Raw genomic sequence first — 26,673 nt, forward strand, 5'->3', positions numbered from 1 at the left:
CATATCCCCATATCTAAGGGTGATTGGAATATTATGGCCAGTACCTCCGCAATTTCCACCCTTACTTCCCTCAGCAAACTAGGATGCATCCCATTCGGACAGGGTGACTTATTTACTTTAAGTACAGCTAGCCTTTCTAGTACCTCCTTTTTATCAATTTTTAGCCCATCCAGTATCTCAACTACCTCTTCGCTTACTGTAACTTTGGCAGCATCTTCTTCCTTGGTAAAGACAGATGCAAAGTATTCATTTAGTACCTCAGCCATGCCCTCTGCCTCCATGCGTAGATCTCCTTTTTGGTCCCTAATCGGTCCCACCCCTCCTCTTACTAGCCATTTACTGTTTACATGCCGATAGAAGACTTTTGGATTCCCTTTGATGTTAGCTGCCAGTCTATTCTCATACTCTCTCTTTGCCCCTCTAATTTCCTTTTTCACCTCCCCTCTGAACTTTCTATATTCAGCCTGGTTCTCACTTGTATTATGAACCTGAGATCTGTCATACACCGCTTTTTTTTGCTTCATCTTACTCTCTATTTCTTGTGTCACCCAGAGAGCTCTGGTTTTAGTTGCCCTACGTTTCCCACTCGTGGGAATGTATCTAGACTGTACCTGAACCATCTCTTCTTTAAAGGCCGCCATTGTTCAATTACAGTTTTGTCTGCCAATCTTTGATTCCAATTTACCTGGGCCAGATCCGTTCTCATCCCATTGAAATTGGCCCTCCTTCAATTGAGTATTTTTACTTTAGAGTGGTCCTTGTCCTTTTCCATAGCTAATCTAAACCTTATGATATTATGATCACTGTTCCCTAAATATTCCCCCTTTGACACTTGCTCCACTTGGCCCACCTCATTTCCCAGGACCAGATCCAGCAATGCATCCTTCCTCATTGGTCTGGAAACGTACTGGTCAAGAAAGTTCTCCTGACCACACTTCAAAAATTCTTTCCCCTCTTTGCCCTTTACACTATTACTATCCCAGTCTATATTAGGATAGTTGAAGTCCCCCATTATCACTACTCTATGGCTCTTGCACATATCTGTAACTTCCCTGAAAATCTGCTCCTCTATATCCTTCCCACTAGTTGGTGGCCTATAGACTACCCCAGTGGTGTAATGGCACCTCTATTGTTTCTTAACTCTAACCAAATAGTTTCTGTCCTTGACCCCTCCAGGATATCCTCTCTCTCCAGTACTGCAATATTCTCCTTAATCAATACTGCCACCCCACCACTCCTTTCTTTCCTATGCTACATCCTGGTGCTCAACCCCCTGAAAAATTAGTTTAAGCCCTCCCCCACAGAACTAGCGAACTTCCCCGCAAGGGCATTGGTACCAGTCCTGTTGAGGTGCAACCAGTCCGGCCTGTACAGATCCCACTTTCCTCAGAACCGGTCCCAATGCCCCAGGAATCTAAAACCCTCCCTCCTGCACCATCTCTCCAGCCATGCATTCATCTGCTCTAGCCTTCTATTTCTATACTCGCTAGTGTGTGGCACCGGGAGTAATCCGGAGTTTACTACCTTTGAGGTCCTGCTTATTAATCTCTTTCCTAGCTCCCTAGACTCTTCCTGCAGGACCTCATCCCTCTTTCTACCTATGCCGTTGGCACTAATATGGACCATGACCTCTGGCTGTTCACCCTTACCCTTCAGAATGTTTTGCAGCCGCTCAGTGACATCTTTGACCCTGGCACCAGGGAGGCAACATATGATCCTGGAATCTCATCTGCGGCCGCAGAAACGCTTGTCTGTTCCCCTAACTATTGAATCCCTTATCACTATTGCTCTCCTGACCTTTCTCCTCTCCTCCTGTACAGCTGAGCCACCCATGGTGCTGTGGACTTGGCTCTGGCTGCACTCCTCAGAGGAACCCTCTCCCTCACCAATACTGGTTAGAGAGTAAGATGCCCTCAGGGGACTCCTGCACTACATGCCTGGTCCTCTTTGTCTATCTGGCGGTCACACAATCCCTCTCTGCCTGCACTCTCTTAAGCGGCAGGGTGACCACCTCCTGAAACATGTATTCCACAAAACTCTCAACCTTGTGGATGCACTGCAGTGGCACCAGCTGCTGCTAAAGTTCTGAAATCCGGAGCTCGAGCTCCTCCAGCTGACGACACTACCTGTACCTGTGGCCATCCAGGACACGGGCAGAAACATAGAAACACAGAAAATAGGAGCAGGAGTAGGCCATTCGGCCCGTCGAGCCTGGTCCACCATTCAATATGATCATGGCTGATCCTCTATCTCAATACCATATTCCCGCTCTCTCCCCGTATCCCTTGATGCCTTTTGTGCCTAGAAATCTATCTAGGTCCTTCTTAAATATATTCAGTGACTTGGCCTCTTCAGCCTTCTGTGGTAGAGAATTCCACAGGTTCACCACCCTCTGAGTGAAGAAATTTCTCCTCATCTCAGTCCTAAATGTCCTACCCCATATCCTGAGACTGTGACCCCTCGTTCTGGACCCCCCCCCCAGCCAGGGGAAACATCCTCCCTACATCCAGTCTGTCTAGCCCTGTCACAATTTTATATGTTTCAATGAGATCCCATCTCATTCTTCTAAACTCAAGTGAATACAGGCCGAGTCGACCCAATCTCTCTTCATATGACAGTCCTGCCATCCCAGGGATCAGTCTGGCGAACCTTCGCTGCACTCCCGCTATGGCAAGTATATCCTTTCTTAGGTAAGGAGACCAAAACTGCACACAATACTCCAGGTGTGGTCTCACCAAGGCCCTATATAACTGCAGTAAGACGTCATTGCAAGAAGATTTGAGTATAGGAGCAAGGAAGGCCAACATACCATTTGCCTTCCTAACTGCTTGCTGCACCTGCATGTTTGCTTTCAGTGACTGGTGTACAAGGACACCCTTTGTACATCAACATTCCCCAATCTATCACCATTTAAATAACACTGGGTCTTTCTGTTTTTCCTTCCGAACTGGATAACTTCACATTTATCCACATTATAATGCATCTGCCATGTATTTGCCCACTCACTCAACTTGTCTAAATCGCCTTGAAGCCTCTTTGCATCCTCCTCACAACTCATAATCCCACCTAGTTTTGTGTCGTCAGCAAACTTGGAAATATTACATTTGGTTCCCCCATCCAAATCATTGATATATATTGTGAATAACTGGGGCCCAAGTATTGATCCATGCAGTACCCCACTAGTCACTGCCTGCCACCCCAAAAAAGACCCATTTATTCCTACTCTCTGTTTCCTGTCTGTTAACCAATTTTCAATCCATAACAGTATATTACCACCAATCCCATGTGCTTTAATTTTGCACACTAACCTCTTATGTGGGTCTTTATCAAAGGCCTTCTGAAAATCCAAATAAACCACATCCACTGGTTCTCCATTATCTATTCTACCACTTACATCCTCAAAAAACTCCAGTGGGTTTGTCAAACATGATTTCCCTTTCATAAATCCATGTTGACTTTGTCTAATCCCATTGATATTTTCTAAGTGTCCTGTTATCACATCCTTTATAATAGGCTCTAGCATTTTCCCTACTACTGATGTTAGGCTAACTGATCTGTAGTTCCGTTTTCTCTCTCCCTCCTTTTTTAAATAGTGGGGTTACATTTGCCACCCTCCAATCTGCAGGAACTGTTCCATAATCTATAGAATTTTGGAAGATGACAACTAATGCATCCACTATTTCCATTGCTACCTCTTTTAGTATTCTGGGATGCAGATTATCAGGTCTTGGGGATTTATCGGCTTTCAGTCCTATTAATTTCTGCAGCACTATTTTTTTTACTAATACTAATTTCCTTTAATTCCTCCTTCTCACTCGTCCCTTGGTTCCCTAGCATTTCTGGGAAGTTATTTGTGTCCTCTTCCGTGAAGACAGAACCAAAGTATTTGATTAATTGCTCTGTCATTTCCTTGTTCCCCATTATAAATTCTCCCGTTTCTGACTGTAAGGGACCTATATTTGTCTTCACTAATCTTTTTCTTTTTACATACTTGTAGAAGCTTTTACAGTCCAATTTTATGTTCCTTGCAAGTTTACTCTCATACTCTATTTTTTCTCTCTTAATCGATCTCTTGGTCCTTTTTGCTGAATTCTAAACTGCATCCAATCCTCAGGCTTGCTACTTTTTCTGGCAACTTTATATGACTCCTCTTTGGATCTAATACTATCCTGAATTTCTTTTGTTAGCTGTGGTTGGGCCGCATTTCCTTTTGTGTTTTTGCGCCAGAAAGGAATGTATAACTGTTGCAATTCATGCATTCATTCATTAAATGTTAGCCATTGCCTATCCACCGTCCTGCCTTTTAATGAAGCTTCCCAATCTATCATAATCAACTCACTCCTCATACCTTCATACTTTGCTTTGTTTAGATTTAGGACCTTAGTTTCGGATTGGACTACTTCACTTTCCATCTTAATGAGGAATTCTATCATGTTATGGTCACTCTTCCCTAAAGGACCCCGCAAAACAAGATTATTAATTAACCCCTTCTCATTGCACAACACCCAATCTAGGATAGCCTGTTCTCTGGTTGGCTCCTCAACGTACTGGTTTTAAAAAAATCTCGTACTCATTCCCGGAATTCATCCTCCACAGTATTATGGCTAATTTGGTTTGGCTAGTTTATATGCAGATTAAAATCACCCATGATTACTGTAGTACCCTTGTTACATGCATCTCTAATTTCCTGTTTGATCCCATCCCCTACATTATCACTGCTGTTTGGAGGCCTATAGACAACTCCCACCATTGTTTTCTGCCCCTTGGTGCTTCTTAACTCCACCCAGACTGATTCTACATCTTGATTTTCTGAGCCAATATCCTTTCTCACTATTGCTCTGATTTCATCCTTTACTAACAACGCCACCCCACCTCCTTTTCCTTTTTGCCTGTCCTTCCTAAATATCGAAGACCCTTTGATATTCAGCTCCAGCCTTGGTCACCCTGCAGCCATGTCTCTGTAAATGCAATTATATCGTATCCGTTTACATCTATTTGCTGTCCTGTGACGTCACTCTTGATTATTTTTGGTTTTGATTTCACCCAATACGCCTCCTCTCTTATACCTCGTTCAGGCCCGCACTGCCTCCGACTCCGCCTCTCTTATACCTCGTTCAGGCCCGCACTGCCTCCGACTCCGCCTCTCTTATACCTCGTTCAGGCCCGCACTGCCTCCGACTCCGCCTCTCTTATACCTCGTTCAGGCCCGCACTGCCTCCGACTCCGCCTCTCTTATACCTCGTTCAGGCCCGCACTGCCTCCGACTCCGCCTCTCTTATACCTCGTTCAGGCCCGCACTGCCTCCGACTCCGCCTCTCTTATACCTCGTTCAGGCCCGCACTGCCTCCGACTCCGCCTCTCTTATACCTCGTTCAGGCCCGCACTGCCTCCGACTCCGCCTCTCTTATACCTCGTTCAGGCCCGCACTGCCTCCGACTCCGCCTCTCTTATACCTCGTTCAGGCCCGCACTGCCTCCGACTCCGCCTCTCTTATACCTCGTTCAGGCCCGCACTGCCTCCGACTCCGCCTCTCTTATACCTCGTTCAGGCCCACACTGCCTCCGACTCCGCCTCTCTTATACCTCGTTCAGGCCCGCACTGCCTCCGACTCCGCCTCTCTTATACCTCGTTCAGGCCCGCACTGCGTCCGACTTCGCCTCTCTTATACCTCGTTCAGGCCCGCACTGCCTCTGACTCCGCCTCTCTTATACCTCGTTCAGGCCCGCACTGCGTCCAACTCCGCCTCTCTTATACCTCGTTCAGGCCCGCACTGCGTCCGACTCCGCCTCTCTTATACCTCGTTCAGGCCCGCACTGCGTCCAACTCCGCCTCTCTTATACCTCGTTCAGGCCCGCACTGCCTCCAACTCCGCCTCTCTTATACCTCGTTCAGGCCCGCACTGCCTCCAACTCCACCTCTCTTATACCTCGTTCAGGCCTGCACTGCCTCCGACTCCGCCTCTCGTATACACCATTCAGGTCCGCACTGCCTCAGACTCTGCTTCTCTTATACCTCGTTCAGGTCCTCACTGCCTCCGACTTTGCTTCTCTTATACCCCGTTCAGGTCCGCGCTGCCGGTGCTCCTGCTGATTTCGGGCACAAGCTGTTGACTCTTTACACAGCTATCTTACTTATTATCAGGTATGTTAGAGTTGGAGGGAGGGCAAAGTACATATATTAATTCTCTAATGCCACTATAATGCACTTTTTCTAAGCACTGTGCCATTTTAGTGGTGATTTGTCAATATCTCTACAAGCCTATTTTAGTCAAGAGCCTCTTTCTATTTCACATAGGCTGCAAAATATTTTTCAAACAGGTTTCATCTGAATACAAAATGAATCAGTACCTTAATAGCCAACAAGGGTGATTGAGATATGGGAGATTTTCATCACATGATGACTCACCCTGTTGTACATCTCCTCAAACTGTCTCAGTTCCAGTCACAGAATTCTTGCAAAAGTTGTTAAGATGTGCTAACAGGAGCTGAGGTCACATGCAGACCTCATGGGGCCACTTCTCTGATGTGGTCCAACAAAATGCTCTGAGATCACTTCACGGCTTTTCTCCTTACACTAACTTTAATTCTGCATCTTATTTCACTCTTTCATATATGGCTCAAATTTTATGTTTCTCCATCTGCATTTCTGTTCCTGAGCCCGGGGCATGAAGGTCAATTGTCACAGGTGGTAATTACATCTTTTAAGGTAAAAGTGGGTAAAGATTTGTAGTCACGAGAGAGGAGGGCAATGGGATTACTCCATTGCTCCAACAAAGATCAACTAATTACCTCCAATATTAATTAAAATTGGGACTTTCCTTTTCTGTATGGCTCAGTACGACACAACATGGGATAATTTATTCACCTTATTTAACCCCCACAGTGCTGACAATGGAGTAACTAATTTTGGAAGCGTCCACTTCCCTGGGCTACAGATAAGTCACCTCGTCAAACAGCCAAAGCACCTGATGGTCCACTCAAAAATATGTCTAAATATTAATCTGATCACTCCAATGATGCAACCAAATCAATCTCAAAGTCCCAGCTTTGAAGAGTCACTTTTTCAACTGTGTTTAATGAATCAGAGGTCAATTATGGATGATTCGGATCCCACCTCCATACAACCATAGAAATTTACAGCACAGAAGGAAGCCATTCGGCCCATCATGTGTGTGCCAGCACATTTATAGAGGAACCTCACTACCCTGATTTTTTCCCATGGACTTGTAACTCCTTTCACTTCAAATTTTCATCCACTTTTTCCATTGGAAGTTCTCACTTCAGGCTTTGCTGTTTATGCTGATTACTCAGGCACAACATTATCATCTGGAATGGATACTTGACTAGGACATAACACCAGAACAGTGGGATCCTCATCCAAAGCTAGTGGTACCTCACAATTAATCTGCAAATCTTGATTTGACCCATTTCCTTTGAACTTGAAATCAGTTGTAAATGTATCTGATTCTTGCAGATAGTTCCATTAGATACCTGCACTATATATAATTTTGGAGTTCAGTCCTTGCCTTTCACTGTAATAGGATGTCCCCAACCTTTCTTTCCACCAAGCTTATTTAGCAGATTCTAGCTCTGGAAGTAGTCTAACTGTTCATTTCTAGTTAAAGTACTGGTGGTACAACATCCTGGCTTTCTTGTCAATCTGCTTTATCAATTTTATCCTTAGTTTTGAACTGTCTTCCTACTATTAACTGTATTTGCCTGTAGCTGCAACTGGAGCTGACTTGTTACTCAGTAAAGCTAGAAAAGGATCCTCATGATTCTCTTTGCAGTTTCCATAGTTCTCTCAGCCTTTCCATTTATCTGTGGATAATAAGGTTCTTTTCTTTAAATGGGGTTTTACTAACCTAGCAAAACTCACAAGATGTTACATCAGATATGCTTATTGATGCCTAGAACTCCATGGGGTGTAGTCACGCTGTAAGAGACTGCATTGTCCTTAAACTACATCTTTATGGGTTCCCAATGCCACAAAACACATCTTTGTTATCTCTTCTGTTCTCTGTACCAGACCCATTTTGCATGCTGGTTGTTGGCCAAGCAGATTATTAACATGTGAACCCCTGATCATTATTTCTGCACTGGTGTCAGCCTTAACATTTACAATCTTGCCATTTATTTTCAGGCGTACTTTCACCCCATAATTTACCTGCGTCATTGTCATAACTGACCCAAGGAAGAATGACTCCTGATCAAGCAAATGCTACACCCCTGTTCAAAAATGGGGAGAGGGATAAACCCGGCAATTACAGGCTAGTCAGCCTAACGTCAGTGGTGGGGAAACTTTTACAGACAATAATCTGGGACAAAATTAATTGGTACTTGGAAAAGTATGGGCTAATAAATGAAAGTCAGCATGGATTTCTTAAAGGAAAATTGTGTTTGACTAACTGATTGAGTTCTGTGATAAAGTAACAGAGAGGGTTGATGAGGGTAGTGCAGTTGATGTTGTGTATAGGGACTTTCAGAAGGCATTTGATAAAGTACCACGTAAGAGACCTATTAGCAAAATTAAAGCCGATGGGATTAAAGCAAAATTGGCTAAGGGACAGAAAGCAGAGAGTAGTTGTGAACAGTTGTTTTTCAGACTTGAGGGAAGTATACAGTGGTATTCCCCAGGGATCAGTATTAGGACCACTGCTCTTTTTTGATATATATTAATGACCTGGACTTGGGTATAAAGGGTATAATTTCAAAGTTGGCAGACGACATGAAACTCGGAAAAGTAGTAAACAATGTGGAGGATAGTAACAGACTTCATAGACAGACTGGTGAAATGGGCAGACACGTGGCAGATGAAATTTAATGCAGAGAAGTGTGAAGTGATACATTTTGTTAGGAAGAATGAGGAGAGGCAATATAAACTAAATGGCACAATTTTAAAGGGGGTGCAGGACCAGATAGATTTGGGGATGCACGTACACAAATCTTTGAAGGTGGTAGGACAAGTTGATAAGGCTGTTAAAAAAGTATATAGGATCCTGGGCTTTATTAATAGAGGCATAGAGTACAAAAGCAAGGAAGGTATGCTAAATCTTTATAAAATACTTGTTAGGTCTCAGCTGGAGTATTGTGTTCAATTCTGGGCAACACACTTTAGGAAGGATGTCAAGGCTTTAGAGAGGGTGCAGAAGAGATTTACTAGAATGGTACCAGGGATGAGGGACTTCAGTTAGGTGGCGAGATTGGAGAAGCTGGTGTTGTTCTCTTTACAACAGAGAAGGTTAAGGAGAGATATGATAGAGGTGTTCAAAATCATGAACGGGTTTGATAGAGTAAATAAGGAGGAACTGTTTCCAGTGGCAGAAGGGTCGGTAACCAGAGGACACAGATTTAAGGGGACTGGCAAAAGAACCAGAGGCGACATGAGGAAACTTTTTTTTACGCAACGGGTTGTAATAATCTGGAATGCACTGCCTGAAAGGGTGGTGGAAGCAGATTCAATAATAACTTTCAAAAGGGAATTGGATAAATACTTGAAGGGAAAAAAATTGCAGGGCTATGGGGAAAGAGCAGGGAATGGGACTAGTTGGCTAGCTCTTTCAAAGGGTGGCACAGGCACGATGGGCCGAATGGCCTCCTCCTATGCTGTACCTATTATACTATGATAAGTGATTAATCATTAGTGATTAATGCTTTAACAACCTTGGTTTAACAGACTATTTCAAAATGCCCCAGCTTATTACATTGCCTGCATGTTTGATTATGCACTAGACAGTTAGTTTCTTGATTGAAACTGCAATTACATCATATGCAAGGCACAGGTACTTTCTGGCTTGAAGCTCTCTCTGTGAGGATTATTCCATTTTTTCCTTCTCACTGCAGCTTTTGTGCTACCTCTTTCAGCTCCTTCGTTGGCCTCTAAGCTGCTACCTGGCATTTCATCAGTTCAAGAGGAGTTACAGTGCACAACAGTGTAAGAGAGTTGAATCAACACGCACGGTTGAAATAACACAATCAGTAAAATACCCTGGGCTAACAAATATATCCATTATTGTTAATTCAGCTCAGCAAATTCTCCAAGCCATTTGTTTCCTGATGCTATCACTCGTAGTTCAAACAGAAATACACAAAAGGATGTTAAAAAAGGGGATATAGTGGTGCACGTGTTGCGTGTCAGTTCCATGCCACAGAAAGGCAGCACACAGAATCACATCTAGGCTTTCCCCATGCAGTGAATTTTCAACCTCAGCTGTGCTATAATAAGAAAGGGCCAAGCAGTGAGGAAAAGCAGAGGGATTGGTGAGTCGCTTCGTACTCCATCCCATCCAGTGCCTAGTGGCTGGTTGCATTGGGAGAGCCATGGCAGCGGGTCATCTATTTTTCCTCTTACTCAGTGATAGTGTGTGGCTTCAGGAGATGTATCACAGGGGAGGAAAGAACATCCAATACATCATATAAAAGAATATTAGGGAACATTTAGCAAAGCTGTAAACGTGTTTATTATAAACATATTTATGATTTCACTACAGTTGGCAGATAGAGAAATCATTCCCCATTATTTGTGCAATTAATTTTTAAGTACCCCCCAACTTAACAATCCCTTTTCTAAAATCTTCGGTGTTATAAATACATTACAATGAATACAAATAAAATGTAGCGCACAGAACTAAGCTGAAGAAAACTTGAAAATGTACAGTTTCATTAAGGCTGGTGTTAGTGTATTATAATCAGTGAACTAACTTCAAAACATTCATATGTATGGCACAGATTATCAATAATTTGTCTCAATAAGGTTGATGTTCATTTTAAATTTGATCTTTCACTTCTACATTTTAAAATACAAAGGAGATGGGGACTATCACTTATAATACTGCACTTTGACAGCAATAAGCTGAAAATGTTCATTTTAAAATTGTATTTCTGCCAGTGTTAAGAGGTATTTTGTTTTAGTTCCAAGACATCTTTTCCTACATTAAAAGTCTGACAATAATTCACATTGTCAATGGCTGAGAAACAACCAGGAAAGTCTGCCTTCAGATCACATGCTCCTTAAAGTTATTTGAAACTGAAGCAAAATTATGGAGAGAGTTTGGGAGAAATTGAATATTAGCCTTCAGAATAGAGAGTAATCTTCAAGGAAAAACAATGTGCTGGGGCATTATTTACTCTATTAATATAAGTCTTCATGCATTATTAATCTGTTTACAAACAAGTCCATCAGTATTTTTTAACTTATGGTTGGATCTGTCACTGTGCAGGCCCTGATGTCCCTCCTACAGGATGGGTTCCAGGTTATGAACCAGTGTGGCGGCCCCCCACACTTTTGACTAGCGGTCGGAATAACACCAGCAGAAGACTCAGCGCTACCTCCGATAGTGGAGACACTGGAATAGGTACTTCAAGTTCAGACAGCATTGAAGGTGGGATGAGATTCTGAACTAGCTGAGTGTGAAAAGTTTGCTCCAGCATGTTACTGTGTGTGTTGATGGTTCTGGGTGAGAATAGATCTTTTATAGAAGTTGATGGCAATTCTTGACACATTACCCTAGCTGCCTGAGGCTACGATTGTTAAATTGAAAGTAACGTGTTAAACATAAAAATGCTTCATTTTAGAATGCATGAGGTTTCTCTGCAGTTCTGGAAATGGCTGGTTCATCTGAGTTGTCTGCTGTTTCAGTTATAAATTCATTTAAGTTTGTATAATTTGAGTGGTTGTAACTGTCTAGCTTTGTTACATCATAGTATAGGCACTCTCAGGAAACCACAATGCTAAAATGTATTAAAATATTTCACTTCAAAAAAATATATCACTGGACCCAAATGGCCACTTTGGCATGCTCATGTTAACATAGCCATTTACCCTGGTGTCTGTTCTCTCCAGTCACAACCACAAATGGAGGCTTTGAATTTTTTCTCCACCATCAACTAGTAAGCTAACACTCGCTCAGATCTGTGGGTATGTCAGTAATGAATATGTCATCATCCCTATACTGAAGTTGTATTTTATGTGGTTCCCTCCATCTACTCATGGACCACATTACTTTGTGATAGCTTTCTGTACATTAAATCTGGCTCTGGTGCATATATCCTGGGTGTTTCAAATGTGTATCATATGGTAGCTGTACACCATTTGCGCAGGAGGTTTGGGTCAATTATATTTGAGGCTGATATTACAACTGGACTGTCCAATATAATATACAAATATATAAAGGCTCTCTAATGTCAGTAGAGATTGTCCTGCCATTCAATATCAGTTTCACTACTATGGTGGACATTCAGTTAACCCGGTTTCCAGCTCACATACAGGAGCTGAAACTGAAACATAGAGAAGCTACATAATGTTAGGTAGAAAAGAAAGACTGACCTTTTATACAATACCTCATCACATTTCTTGTATGTCTCAGTGCTTCACACACAATGAATTACTTGGAAGTGTAGCAGCAGTTATTAGGAAGGAAAATTCAGCAGCCATTTGAAAGATGAATTGTTACTGAGTGTGTATTGTAACTTCTTTGTAACAATAAAAATAAAATTAGTTTTTTTGAACGATCAACAAAAAAGTATTTGGTCCAGGTAGCTCTGATTACTAAGTATCTATTTTAACATGTCAATATCTATAACATACAGATTTAAATGTTTTAAGCTGCACGGTGTTACTCAATGGTAACAGTTCTTGCATATAACAAGTGGATTCATTGTTCACAATATTAAATGCAATTTAGGAGAATCTGGACTGTCAAAGCTGAATCAAGTGTCAGAGTTGACCATCTTTATGCACTGCTCTTCCACGATCAGGCCAGCTTTCTTCAAGAGTCAAGGGACAGCACTGGATTATTTCCCCATTGTAATTACCATGTAATCACAGGACATCGCATTCCACAAAAGAAGGAGAACCTATAGTAACTCTCCATTGAATGAGCATCCCACGTAACTAATGTCCAATGTGGCACGGTGGTGTTTTTTATATGCGGGGTTAACTATATCACATTCTCACATTACCCCAAAAATTGGTTACTGACCAAACAGGGGACAGTCATTATATACTTATTGTTGTATGTGGTACAGTGGGAGAAAAATGCTTTAGTGCATTACACATCAAACACAACTGATCTAAGCATCATAAATACCTATAATAAATTATTTGGGACAACAGGCCAGTGCAGTCTATCAAACATTATTATAATATTTCTTAATTCACAGCTCCATTATTTTCATATCCTCTGATGCCTGAAACAACTGTTCTCTTCCCATGGTTTATCCAGCGGATTATTCAATGGTTTATATTTTTTGAGGAAACGAACTGCAGCGGTTCAAGAAGGCGGCTCACCACCACCTTCTCAACGGCAATTAGGGATAGACAATAAATGCTGGCCTCGCCAGCGACGCCCACATCCCATGAACGAATAAAAATAGTGTAAATATTGGATAATTGTAAATACACAAGGATGAGTATGGAACTCAAAACAGTACACTATGAGGATAGGCTGCCAAAATTAGTCTTTTTCTCATTGGAGAAAAGATTAAATAAGGTCTGAAGTAAATGGTTAATGCAAATATGAGTGTATTTAATTTAAACTGTAATTGGAGTACTGCAAGACATGGATATAACATCAGCGTGAAACAAGGTTCAAGCAGCCTTTTTTCTTTCATATTTTCTGATTGTCTTCTTATTTAAGAACATCAAGGCACACACGTGACTTAGGTCAATCTGCTAATAGCACTGATTAATTCAATGCTCTACTGCATATAACATAGTGCCAGAGCATATTATACTGTTACACATGACTGGTGTACTATTTTAGCAGTTTCCTTGACTCCAGTCACACTGTACTAACTTAAGCATATTGCTAAAATAGATTGCTGCATGTAAGCATACTTTTTCAGAGTTAAATTTCCTTGGTAACTAAATAACCTCACTACATTTTTTGCCTTGTTTATACTTAGACTCGTTGTTTGAGCTGGTCTCAAAATCCCAGCTTCAGTGGAGTGATTTAATTTACATTGCAGGTAAAATTAGTTTTTTGAAACATCAACAAAAAAGTATCTGGCCTCTAAGCGATTGGAAGGAAGAACTTACATTTATATAGCAATTTTCACATCCTCAGGACATCCCACAGAACTTTAAAACCAATGAAGTGTAGATACTTAAGCAAACACAACAGACAATTTGCACACAACAATGAGATAGTTAATCTGTTTTAGTGATGTTGGTTGAGGGACGAATGCCATGGGATCTTTTACATCCACCTGAACAAGTAGAAGGGTCCTCACTTTAATGTCTCAATTGAAAGGAGGCACCTCTGACGGTGCAAGAACTCAGTCAGCATAGTGCCAACCTAGATAATGTGCTCAGTCCTGGAGTGGGACTTGAACCCATGACCTTCTGACACAGAAGATGAAAGTGCAACCCTGAGCTAAGGCTGGTACCTAGTATATGCATGGTGTCAGACTCAGATCTCGCCTGTCTTGCAACCTCAGTGTCATTTTCAACTTTGAGCTGAGTTTCATACCCCTGATTTTCTCCATCACCAAGATCATTTACTTCTACCTCCACAGAACTATCCACCTTCGCACCTGTTCTGCTCCCCCTCCCCACCCACTGAAACTCTTATTCACACTTTTGTTATCTCCAGCTTCATTACTCCAATCCTCTCCTTGCTGGCCTTCCATCATTTACCCATCATAAACTGCAGCTTGCCCAGCTGTTTTCTTTAAGTCTGTAAAGCATTTTTGCTTATGTCTGAAAGTAACTCCATTAATTGCCTTCAATCTCACCCTCCAACCATTCTGATTAACCGTCATTCCCCTCAATAGTCAAATAATGTGTCTATCTATACTCATTTGTCCAGGTTCACACATAAAGAATATTCAAGAGGGCGAGCAATCACTGCACTGCAAATATTCTGGAACTATCTTCTCGTACGCATCAATGTCCTTAGTAGGGGAAGGAAAAAAATTGATTAAAAAAAAATAATTTTCACTGCAGCCCCATTCGGTCTTGTTGTACAGCTGGGTCAGAGATAAGTAAGTTAGAATGTTATCCGAAGGAGAAATAGCTATTTCACAAATTTGAATTTTGAATTCAGCAAGTTTGCCAGATCACAGATTTTCCCTTAACGAGTACATAATGAGTTTTATTTTTTTTTGAAAGACCAATACTTGATTGAAGGTCTATAATCCAAACCAAGAGATCCAGAGAAGACAGGATTCACAGTTTCATGTCGATTTTGTACTTAGTGTCATCTTGTGTTTCCTTACCCGCTTTCAATATTCAGGGTGAGCACTGTAGTGATTTTAGCTGGAGGGCTGCAGAGCCAAGGTCATTCAAAGGATAGAAACAGAAGATAACATTTCATTAAAAGGTTACAAGGTAACTTGAGCAGTGCAGTCAACAGGATGGCACCAGAGCTGCTAAAGTAAGAGAGGGGATTATTTTAGTTCCAGCATTTCCCAGATATCATTACCTTTGGAATAACAAGAAACAGAATCACAAAGTCACAGAGTGTCCGGAATGGTCAACCTTGGCTCACCCCATTCCTCTATTGTCTTCAGAAGCATGTTTGCATTTATCTGGTTGCAAGCCAAGTAAACTTATCTTAATTAACATCTGATGGCACAGAGGACTGATGGTGTAAACTGTTACAGATTTAATTACACTTCTTCAAACACATCACCCTGATGAGTCCAATATTCGTCAGTTGTGGTGTGCTATAGTTATCAATTAGACTTGAGGATCTCTGAAAAAAATATGCATCCTCATAAGATGAATGTATACCAATTAAGCTGTTTTTTAATGAAATTTAAAAACTTAATGAAAAATTTTGTTTTTTTTTCTATTCTGATTATTTCATTATGCTAGTACATCTCCTTTGGTACTGCTCACAGGCTGAGGAGCACAGGTCTGGGAGTAAGCAAATAAACAGCATTGGAAAGCAGAGCAGGAAGTAAATAGCAGCCAAGGGCCAAGGCCTGTAAGACAGTGGAGAGTGTAGGGGCAAATGGGAAGGTGGTTTTCATGTAAGAGAGGGAGCCAATGACCCCTAAGGGCCAAGCCCCATTAGATGGGAAGCCAGCAGAGCGAGCAGCACCCTGAAAGGGAATGGCTGCTAGCGCTGAAGGTCATTGGGTTGGGAACATGCTGACATGTGTCACAAAGGTAAATTACAACTGACTTGTTCTTCAGTGTTTGACGGGTGGCTCTGCAAATTTAAATGGCAAACTATAATGGTGGAGGAAAGGGAGCTTTTGTTTCCAATTAACTGACTGTTCTTACTAAAGAAACAGTGAACCAATTTGATAGGGCGTACAGCAGTATTCCTATTATCCAATTGACTGTGTCTCACAGTAGGAACACTCAACTAATGTCAATTTGATTCGGTGTTACCAACTGAGCACTACTGAACAGGACAATAAAAACTACAATTCAAAGTAATTCATTATATATGAAACCTTTTGGAATGTTTTTGAGAAATTTATAATTCAATTCCAGTCAGAGAGCATTTGTATGAAACTTCAGACAGAAAGATACTACAAGCAGAAAATATGCTTTTGGCCCCAAAAATTCACGGCAGTTTCAATGGGTTCCTATCGTAACTTTAGTAGGGGTCCACCAGGTTGGCCAGAAACTAGGCTGGGTCCTCGCCTTGCATCCAATTTTCTGAGATGGACTTGTGGGGGCAGAGCCTCTCTCCCGCCCTTATAAGACCAGGTATACTGGTCAACCAAGGGGAAATATGGAGCTAATGTGAGTGTCCAGTCTCGGATCGTGATCTAGACCCCCAAAAATTTGGACATCCAGTAGGCCATTAGATGGCCCCCTCTGCAGGTTAGCACCTATATGTTTCTTCTGAGGGTGGGGGGGAGGGGAGGCTAGAAACCTCTCCCTCTCGCTTCCTGTTCATCTCCCTCACTATTTCCCTCTCCCTCCCTGTTCCTCTCCCTCTCTCGCTCCCTCTCGTTCCCTGTTTCTCGCCCTCTCTTTCTCCCTTTCTCTCCTTCTCCCTGTTCCTCCCCCTCTCGCTCCCTGTTCCTCTCCTTTTCTCCTTCTCGCTCCCTGTTAATCTCTCTCTCTCTTTCTCCCTCTCGCTCCCTGTTTCTCTCCCCCTCTCTCTCGCTCCCTGTTTCTCTCCCCTGAAAGGGTGAAAAGCAATATGCTAAAACAATACAGCTGGGTCAAATATTTCTCATAGATGTGTCATTGTTTGAGAATTGACTGCAAGTTTCTAGTCATTGTGAAAGGCTCTGATTTCCCATAAATACAAAGAATCTTTACAAAACCTTTGCAAAAATCCAAGTAACTGCAAGAAAGCCACTTACTTAAATATTAAAATGTTGCTAAATATTGAAGGATGAACTTGATGGACAAAATAGCTTTCCTTTTCTGCGTTTATCTTTGTGAAAATAAATGTAATACTGGTATAACAATTGTCTTCCTTGTATGTGAAATTCACAATGACCCCCTGCTCACACATCCACACATGTACAGAGGGGACAAGTTCCAAGCTTTTCCATGAATGTAGTATTACTCTCTTTAGTAATAAAAGTGCAAAGCCAACCAAGTGGGCCTCTTTGGACATATCTGCATAGCAATGATTAGTGTAGAATTAGAATCTTTACAGCATATAGGTTTTCCCATTACTGTTACTGATTTTGAATTTTTTAAAAAGCTTTTGGTTGTGATGAATGAAGCTGGAGCCTAGAGCCATTGGTTCCACAAAATATCCTTTACATGCTGCATTAGAACTTTAGGTATTATGACCACAGTGTAAAGCTGGCGTATTCTCCTGCTAATGTGACAATGGTTTATTTGCGATCAAATACAGACAGAGCAACAAGAAAAGGACAGGTAGTCCATCTCTGCCTAATGAGTTGAAATCTCCTCTGTTTGCAACCTGTAAGGTTTGTAGGTTAAATGAACATTAAGTTTTTGGGTTTTACTCAGATATATTCCACATACTCAGCGCCAAAGACCATTCCCACAAGAGAGCACTTGCTCCATATGAGCTAGAATTAAACTTAATATGCCGGATGTCTGGTAATGTAGCAAGCCCAAGGATCAAACAGAGAAACCCTTGTATTTAGCGTGCTATTATATGTCACAAGGCCTCTCATGATCTCCCAGACTTTGAAAACTGGTAGAATAATTACCAGGCTTAGGCTATAAACTAGAGAACAGATTAATTACTACAAAAACAACAACAACTTATATTTATATTAGTGGCTTTAACATAGAAAAATGTCCAAGGCACTTCATAGAAGTGTAAGAAAAATGGATGGCAAGGCAAAGAAAGAGCGATTATGAGGGTGACCAAAAGCTTGGTCGGCGAATGATGCCACCAAGGTGCAGCACATAGATGAGGAGCAGGATGGAGCCAAGGAAGGAACCTTGGGGAAACTCAGAGGTGACGGTGTGAGGATGGGAAGAGAAGCTATTGCTGGAGATGCTGTGGCTACAATTAGATAGATAAAAGTGGAACCAAGCAAGGGTAGTCTCACGGAGCTGGACAATGGATGAGGGCATTGGAAGAGGATCTTATGATAAACTGTATGAGAAAGCTGCAGAGTGGTCAAGGAGGATGAGGAGGGATAACACCCTCACACAAAATGTTGTTCATGTTTTTGGTTAGGACCATTTTGGTGCCGTGGGTGGGGTGGAAACCTGATTGGAGGGAGAGGTGGGCACAGATCTGGAAAAGCAGAAGCACATCGAAGGATCTTGGTGACGATAGCAGGAGTTGGAGGGGGAGCAATAGTTAGTGAGGACAGAGTGATTGAGGGTGGGTTTCAACAAGCCACCTCCACACATGATGTGAAATGAGATGAACTGGAAGAGATATACTTCTGATACCATTTGTATTTGGAATAATGTCTTTGAAGTGATCTTTTGCATAGCAGACCACAATGGGTATTCTCTGCAGCATGAGCAAAGCAGGCTGGTGGCAGCCAAAATTAAAATAACCAGTCACATCTCATAAATAGATATTAAAAATGTAAATGTTCATACTGTTTGAATTGTGACCAAACTCCTATTAGTCACAGTGAGTTTGGGGAATCTCCGCCCAGTTGCAAGTGGATATCGCCCCACAGCACCAAAAAAAAACTGCAGCTAATTTGACATTTAAATTTGCAATCTCACTCAGAGACACCACAAGGATGGCTGGTGTAGGAAATAGAAAATGTCATGCTGATGCAGTAAGGTACTGTTGTGAGAACTGGACTGAGGCACATTGTTGGGGCAGAATAATCTACATCTTCTTATGACATTGACACTAAGGGGGTAATTTTCCTGTGCTTCTGGCAGGGAGCTACACCTGCTGGGAGCACATATTGGAAATCCCAGCACTTGCTGTGCACAATTTTCCAACCGTTATTGTAAATGGCTGGGGAATCATGCACGGTGCATGTCCAAATTTCTGATCTGCGCTCCTGGTTGGTGAGGCACCCTGCTGGAAGCGCAATCATAGTTGTTCAAAATGTGAATTTGTTCCTTTTCCTTGCGCCAACATTCCTCACTCAATGAGCAAAAAACTTGACAAAAACAACAGTGCAATGAGACTTTTTAAAATATATATTTCATGGCTGGTCTATTATTAACATGCTCTGGAGTAGTGCAGGCCTGCCTGGCTGAGGAAGAGGGTTACCAGGTCAGCCACAAACGATGGCATGTTGGAGCTATCTTGACCCCAAAGTGACCACACATGGCCCCCTCCCAAGGACAGTCATTAATTGGTTATTGGGCAACTGACCAGCGTGGATTTAGCTCTTGCTAGAGCACAGCAGGTAGCAGGAACTCCCCATGAGCAGAATGCTGAGCAGCAGAGCTGAATATAAAATGTATGACTGGATTGCCACCATCCTCCTGACCCCAGTATGGGCACACATCATAATGCCATCCTATCTCTATTATCTAAAAAGGATGTAATGAGACGTTGGATGCCAGACAGCTTGTTATCACAAAACATGATGTAAGGCCGAAAATACTGTAGAAGCACATCAGATCACTTAGTATCGGAATGAGAAAGAAAGGTTAACATTTCAGTTTCCTGCTTTATTTCTACATCTATTTTTTGTTGCTGAAATTAGCAAACAGAAGAAAATATAGCCTTGAGTGGTGAAATGGGAGTGATCAAGTGCAGTATATTGTTGGGAAGATAAAAAAGATGCTGCCACTTTCAATGTAAACAGTAGTGTGGAAAGAATAACAAGGCTTGAAGCAGTTGCAGGGTCATCTTACGACCCACCATAGGCAGGCAGAGGGTAACACCTTAATCTCAAGCAGCTCCCAATGTCATTCAGCAGCCAACCACCTCGCTTACAAGGAGCATTGGTTAGGTTATTACAGCACAGAAAGACACATGTCACCAAGGGGAAACACTGGGGCAGAAAGTACTAGCTACATACACTAATTACTCTTAGGGAATTAAATTAAATTCTATTTAGACTATGTCCAAAGAGTTCTCTTCTGATGGTTCAGAATAAGGTATTAGCAGATCAAAAGAATTGGCAGCCCTTGTAGTTGCATCAGTGTTAGTGAAGGTGTTTTGGACTACTGCACCGTGCACTTGTTTTGTTCTTCAAGGTGCCTATTTTGTAGGCTGCATTGGCCTTGTTGTATCTTTGTTCAGTTGGTGTTCTTAATTGTTTCAATGGTCTTCAACCAAGGCTGAAGAGGGTATCCTTGGTCTCCTAGGAGCCAGCCCTCCAGTTTACTTTCTCCTTCAAATAGCCCAAGAACAGAGAATTATCTTAAAATGAATGTGGTGTGACTGCCGTCAGGGAAGCAGACAGCAACCATCATGATCCTGTGTTCTTGGTCACTGATCACTTGCACGTTAATGGAATGGAACCATTTGCAATTTGTGAAGACTATAGGATTGTGTGTAGGGCCCTGGATGGCCATCTATAACTTCCAGGACTTTGGGGAATCCTGTGATGATGAAAAATTGCAGTCAGTTTTCAATGGGGAAGGTGATGATATGTTTGCCCTGGTGACGAACACATCAGCGACTTGTTTAATGCATCTGTAAACTTTGGATTGACTGAAGTTGCTAATGTCTATTGTGGTACTTTGGAATGAGCTTGAGGCATGACAGTTCGCGACTGCGATGACCTTAACTGCCACTGGCAATGCCATCACTGTGGTGAAGGTTATCTTCAGGTCAGCTTCCAGCAAATAACGTTACTCCATCACTATCTCCCTGGTGAAACTGAGCCTGTATATTGAATGTTCAATTGGACATTACCAAGTTATTGTACCCAGGTCTTTACATACAGCTGTGTGGGCAAGGATGGATGTGGGCAATCTGCCTCTGGAACAAGTGAACCTCCCTTGCATCCCATCTTTCATCCTCTTCCATATAGCATGAAAAAGGAGAATACCAAAATTAATCCTGTTATTCTGATTTTTAATTGGAGCAATCAAAAATCCGTACAATACACTGTCACAAAGATTAAACTTTTGGAAATCTAGCTCTGAGAAATTCACTGTTAAAGTCCACTGTCAGAAATAATCATATGAAAAGTCTAGCTGGTCCTACTGTAACCAGTCATTTGCAATGACCCCCATTGACAATTTAAATGGGCGGATTGTGAGAACAATGCATTACTGCGTGAAGATCAGGGCATTGTACCTGTGCTTATTATACTGCTATTACCATTGAATTCAATAATGAAATGAAGCTCCCAAACATTTTGTGTGCGGGCACTTTAGGCCAGTGTCAATGGCCGCCTAGAAGATCCTGAGCTACAATATGGATCTACATCAGAGATCCTAGCCAGCGCTTGCCCATTGAATTGCCTTTGCAGACTGCACTTTACGAGGGACGTTGGGATGGAATTTTGTTGCCTGTCAGACCTGCGTATACACAATAGCTTAATACTAAGTTCTATTCACGACTGAAAAGGCTACCATTCGTAGTAGACAGAGAACCTCCAATTTAATGCTAATTTTCCATATATTTTGAGTTGAAAATGCATACCAAATGTGACCTACTATTCATAGCAGTGATGGAAACCAATGCAGGACATTAATGAGGTGTCCAATGCAGCCTTCCAGTCGTTTGTTACTTCTTTCCAATTCATAAGAGAAATCAATAGCATGTAGGATTTACTGAGAGCATTAAATCCACCCACCTATCCAGCAGACAGCAAACAACACGCAGCAATAATGTTACGTAGTGGGAATAGCACAGAACATTTTCGTATAAAGAGTGAACTTGCTTTCACCCCTTGTGGCAATATGTATCACTCTAATGTGATATTATGTAGAAGGTTGTACAAGTTCTGAAGAAAATAAGTTTGTCTCACCAGAAACACAATAGTTATTCTTGTTAAAGGGTGTTGGCACTTCACTGGGATGTTTTCAGTCAGGTCAATTCCTGGAACAATCTGTTCTAAAAATTCTACTGCCGTCATGCTGGCCCCTAGGGGTAGTTCACGCTGAGCGGATGCGATAACTGTTGCACTATGAACTTTCACAAAGTGATTTTAAAGTGTATGTACCCTGCTGTGAGGACACACACCCTTTTTTATGCCCTTGTTAGTTCCATCCCTCCCTTGCGCCACCCCCACCCCTCAAGCTTTGCAGTCAGTCTAGTCCCATACGACCCCAATACAACTGTTATGTGGTCTTACAGAGGCATGTGCAGATAAAATGAAGGGACCGCCCTCTGCTTGTTAGCTCCCTGAACATTGTTGTGTGTTGCTTCATTTGCGAACCTGTGCATCTCAATGATACTACACTCAATACATTTTATTCTGATAATTTGAAAACACTCCTTGGGGATCTGAGCAAGTGTTTCACGTCAACTGAATACACCCATTCTAGTTACACACGCAAAAAAAGTCACCTTGATCCAAAATAAACTATAGTATTTTGTAGAGGAAACAAATAAATCCAGCCTAATTTCTGTATTGTTTTATTCTTTGAAGGGACAGGTGGCCTCACTGATTACAGTAAAATGAAATTCTGAATCTCTGCATAAATATTAAAAGAAAAGGGCAGAACATTTTAAAGGGACGCTGTTACCTCACGGGGGAGGTTCTAAGCACATTCCATTACTGGAACTATAATGCACAACCAATTCCCAAATCTCGGCTGAAAGCTGGTGGTTGTGAAGGAATATTTGTACTGTAGCAGATACTGCATCTATTACTGTATGAGGTAATTTTTGTATTTTTATTGTAGTTTGTATTAAATGAAAGCAATCTATAGTACCACCTGTGATCACCAAACAGCAACAGTTCTTTGTTCATAAGCGCAACAATTTTTGCCTTATAAGACACTTACACGGATGACATCTCTAACTTCCACAGCATTTGCTGTGCTAAACAGGTAGAGTTGGTGTTAAAGACTACATTATCAGGAATACATTCATTGTAACTCCATTTCAGTTACTCATACATAAGAAAAGAAAAAGAGTCAGGTTATAATTTATTGGCCGTGTGGGTGTACACTTTTTAAGAACAGTCTCTTGGCAGCATATGCACACAGTTGCTTTGAAAATGTTCATTTTGTTTTTTGGCTACAGACTGTGTTTAAGTATCATTGGTGTACCCTTTTATCAGCATTTTATCTCTTGAAGAATTAACAGTTAAATATTTTATGCTTAATGTTGATGGCAAACAACTAAATAAATACATACGGGCCGAAAATTCATGGCCCTTCTGGCACACTCCTGCTGTCATTCTGATGGGAATGCACAGGAAAGGCTTGAAATTAGGGCAGCAGCCAGATACACCAAGCATACCGGCCATCACTTGGTGGTTGTGGGGCTGACTTGGGGTCCAGGCCTGGATTGTGGCCTAGACCCCAAAGATTCTGCACCCTTTGTAAGGGGGTCAAAAGGACATAATACCCTTCTTTCTGGGGGACCCGATACATCCTCTGGAATGTAATACAACTTGTATTACAGTATGTAGCATGGACTCTCTCCATTGCCAGTTATTAAAGGACATTCTCCTGTGAACTTTAGCAGTGGAGGTCCTGGGTGGGCACATTCCTGTACTCATTTTGGGATGTGGCTGGCGTAGAGTTTTGGCTCATCCAGCATTCAAAGCTGATGAAACATACTTTCATGTTGCACACTTGAGATGTGAACAAATCTCTTTACAAAGGGATGTTATCATTTCAGTGGGAAGTTTTTAGCTAGGTTCAGCTCATAGATCAGTCAGGAGTAGTTTGCTGAAAAGCTTGTGTGCTGATAAGCAGAGAATATACACATTAATCTGCTGTAGCGCAAACATTTTAAAAATGGAGCGTTGGCTTGATTAGCTTAATTTTCTCACTTATAGTTTCTATAAAGAAAAATATCTTTTAGCGGCAGGTTAGTGATGGGACAATTCCATTGTGTCTCAGATTGATGATAGTGCTCTCCTCAATTCAAGTACCTTCTGGAATTAACTTACATGGGGTGGCAATCCCCTGTATAAAGGTCACACTCAAAATGTTAACCTCACCAGCATTTTGGATTTTTATTTCATATTTCCATCAATTGTGGTTATTATTTTAATCCTCTTTTGAAAGATGGGGTACAGTATGAATGTTAATGTGTTAAGTCAATGCAGATTCTCTGAGTCTCTTTTGTTACTGTGCTGCAGCATTCCACTCTGTAAATGTCATCTTCTGATTTAAACAGGTCCAAAACAGTGTTTGAATTATTCTGTCATTTTTTTCCCTGCGAATGTAGTGATGATCATGTTACTCGTACTCATTAATACCAGTCTCAAAGTGCTGAGGTAGACCACAGCTTCCATTTGCATTGATTTACATCTTGAATGAGATTACAATAATAAAAATCTCAGTTTACTGGGAAAATCCATATCCTGCGTGAGTCTTCCATTTCAGACCATTGGATTGGTAAGTGCATATTGTCTGAACCTCAAGTTTGCTTTTGGGACTTGCAGAAGCTATTAAATTACAAAAGCAATCAGTTTACAACCTAGCTTGTGCAGTTTTGACCTCTGTAAGAACAGTGTGTTACTTCAATATTTCATAGTACGGAACCTTGTCTTCTGCAGCATCGCTCCACTCCGATTAAAATCTCACTGATTTCTGCGGGCACATGAAGCATCCTGAACCATTTATTCTGAAAAGTATGGGAGGAGCCAAGTTTGATTTTCGACTAGGCTATCTCTCATTGTTTTGCAAGCCTGATGGATTTTTGCATAATCTATTAAGAATAAAAGGGCTAGTTTCATCTGAGTGTTTGGATGATTAGCTACAAGCTGCACATAGTAGGAAGGCACATGTGAAACAAATGGGCTCTGTGATTAGAACAGTGTATTTTTTTTCCGTATCTACCCTCTTTTATTTTGTTTTCCATTACATTAAATTTTTTAAACCAGTTAAATAAATGTATTATTTATCTATTTTAGTATAGCAATGCTGTGTGTAATGTATACTTTAGAAATGTATAATTGCACAGGAAATACAATATGGGTGAAATTATCAGTTCCTTGGTAAAATATACAGGAAATCCATGCAGCCAGCACAACAAAGCTTGTGACAAGTGATTGCAAGGTTAAATTCCATGGAGAATTTTACAGCCCGAGTCTCTGCCTCCAAAAGAACTATTACAACAATGCTATGTCGGCTGCTAGGAAAAGGTAGTGGTCTATCATAATATTTTTCAAAGTGGGGTTCCAGTTTACTTTCTTAGTTTTTATTACTATTTTTATATATTTCCCATATAACTGTGCCCTGATGGTGATAAAATCAGAGTAATGGGACAAGTGGGCACAGGTTCTGGTTTACAAAGGGCAAATTTAGGACCAATGTCAGGAAATATTTCTTTATGCAGAGGTTGATCAAATGCTGCAACAGGTTGGCAGGAAGGGTAGTTGAAGCCAGAACAGTTTAAGACTGTTCAATACTGAACATTTAAGAATCAGCTCATTGCTATAATCGGGAGACTGTAGGGTTGGTATTCAGAAAGCAGCAAATGGGCTGAGGGGCCTTCATCATTCAAATCTAATTTATGACCTTAAACTGCACATGTTCATAATAACATTCAGCTGTGCCTTAATAGCTGCAGACACAGCTTCCTGTTACCTTCAATTGGTGCAACCATTTTAAAAGGTTTTCCAGGTTATTTTCTCATTTTAATTGTTTATATAAAAAATGTTTATGGGTAGCATCCAATTAGTGTAATAGTTGCAAGCTGAGCTTCCTGCTGCCTCTTTAGTTGATGCTGTACTTGATATAAAACTTTACCAATCACAGCAGACTTTTAGCTTTGTTTATTATAGTGTTTAACTTCCTGGGGCCCTAAATGAAAATATTTAAGTGTTTTTTCTGTCGCAACAACCAAAATAATTTTGAGGGTTGAAGTGGACAAATGACGCCTCGAACCTCACCACCCAAAAATGGGTGCTTCTGAATTTCTAGACCAATGTCCCTTAAAGACACGGTTTAAAGTTTCAGCAAAAGAATTGTTTTAGGGTTTGAAATTTTTTCTGAATTGACTAATTATCCATTATACCCACATTCAGTTTAAATGGAGTCACCTGACATAAGAAAAATTAAAATTACTTGACATTCTTAAAAAATATTGATTTCTCTAAAATCAGGGCAGCTCCTTAAAAATATGTGTAACACTTAAAGGAGCATATATTTTACACTGAAATTAGCCATGTGACAGTCATCTTCTCCTTTAAATTTTTTGTTGTGTCCTCACACTTGTCATGTGAACCTGAATCCCCAAAGGGAATGATG

At 41.3% G+C, this 26,673-nt stretch overlaps 1 protein-coding gene across 3 annotated transcripts in view; it reads left to right on the forward strand.

Moving 5' to 3' along the window:
- The window catches only part of cep85l (centrosomal protein 85, like), a 274,781-nt gene that overhangs the window by 26,802 nt on the left and 221,306 nt on the right, over nt 1-26,673 (forward strand). For all 3 annotated transcript variants that reach the window (XM_067984681.1, XM_067984679.1, XM_067984680.1), the window contains exon 2: nt 11,219-11,380. In XM_067984681.1, coding sequence (XP_067840782.1) covers nt 11,219-11,380 — 162 coding nt within the window. The remainder of the gene's footprint in view (nt 1-11,218; nt 11,381-26,673) is intronic.

This window comes from Heptranchias perlo, chromosome 5 (assembly GCF_035084215.1).
Source record: "Heptranchias perlo isolate sHepPer1 chromosome 5, sHepPer1.hap1, whole genome shotgun sequence".
Lineage (NCBI taxonomy): Eukaryota > Metazoa > Chordata > Chondrichthyes > Hexanchiformes > Hexanchidae > Heptranchias > Heptranchias perlo.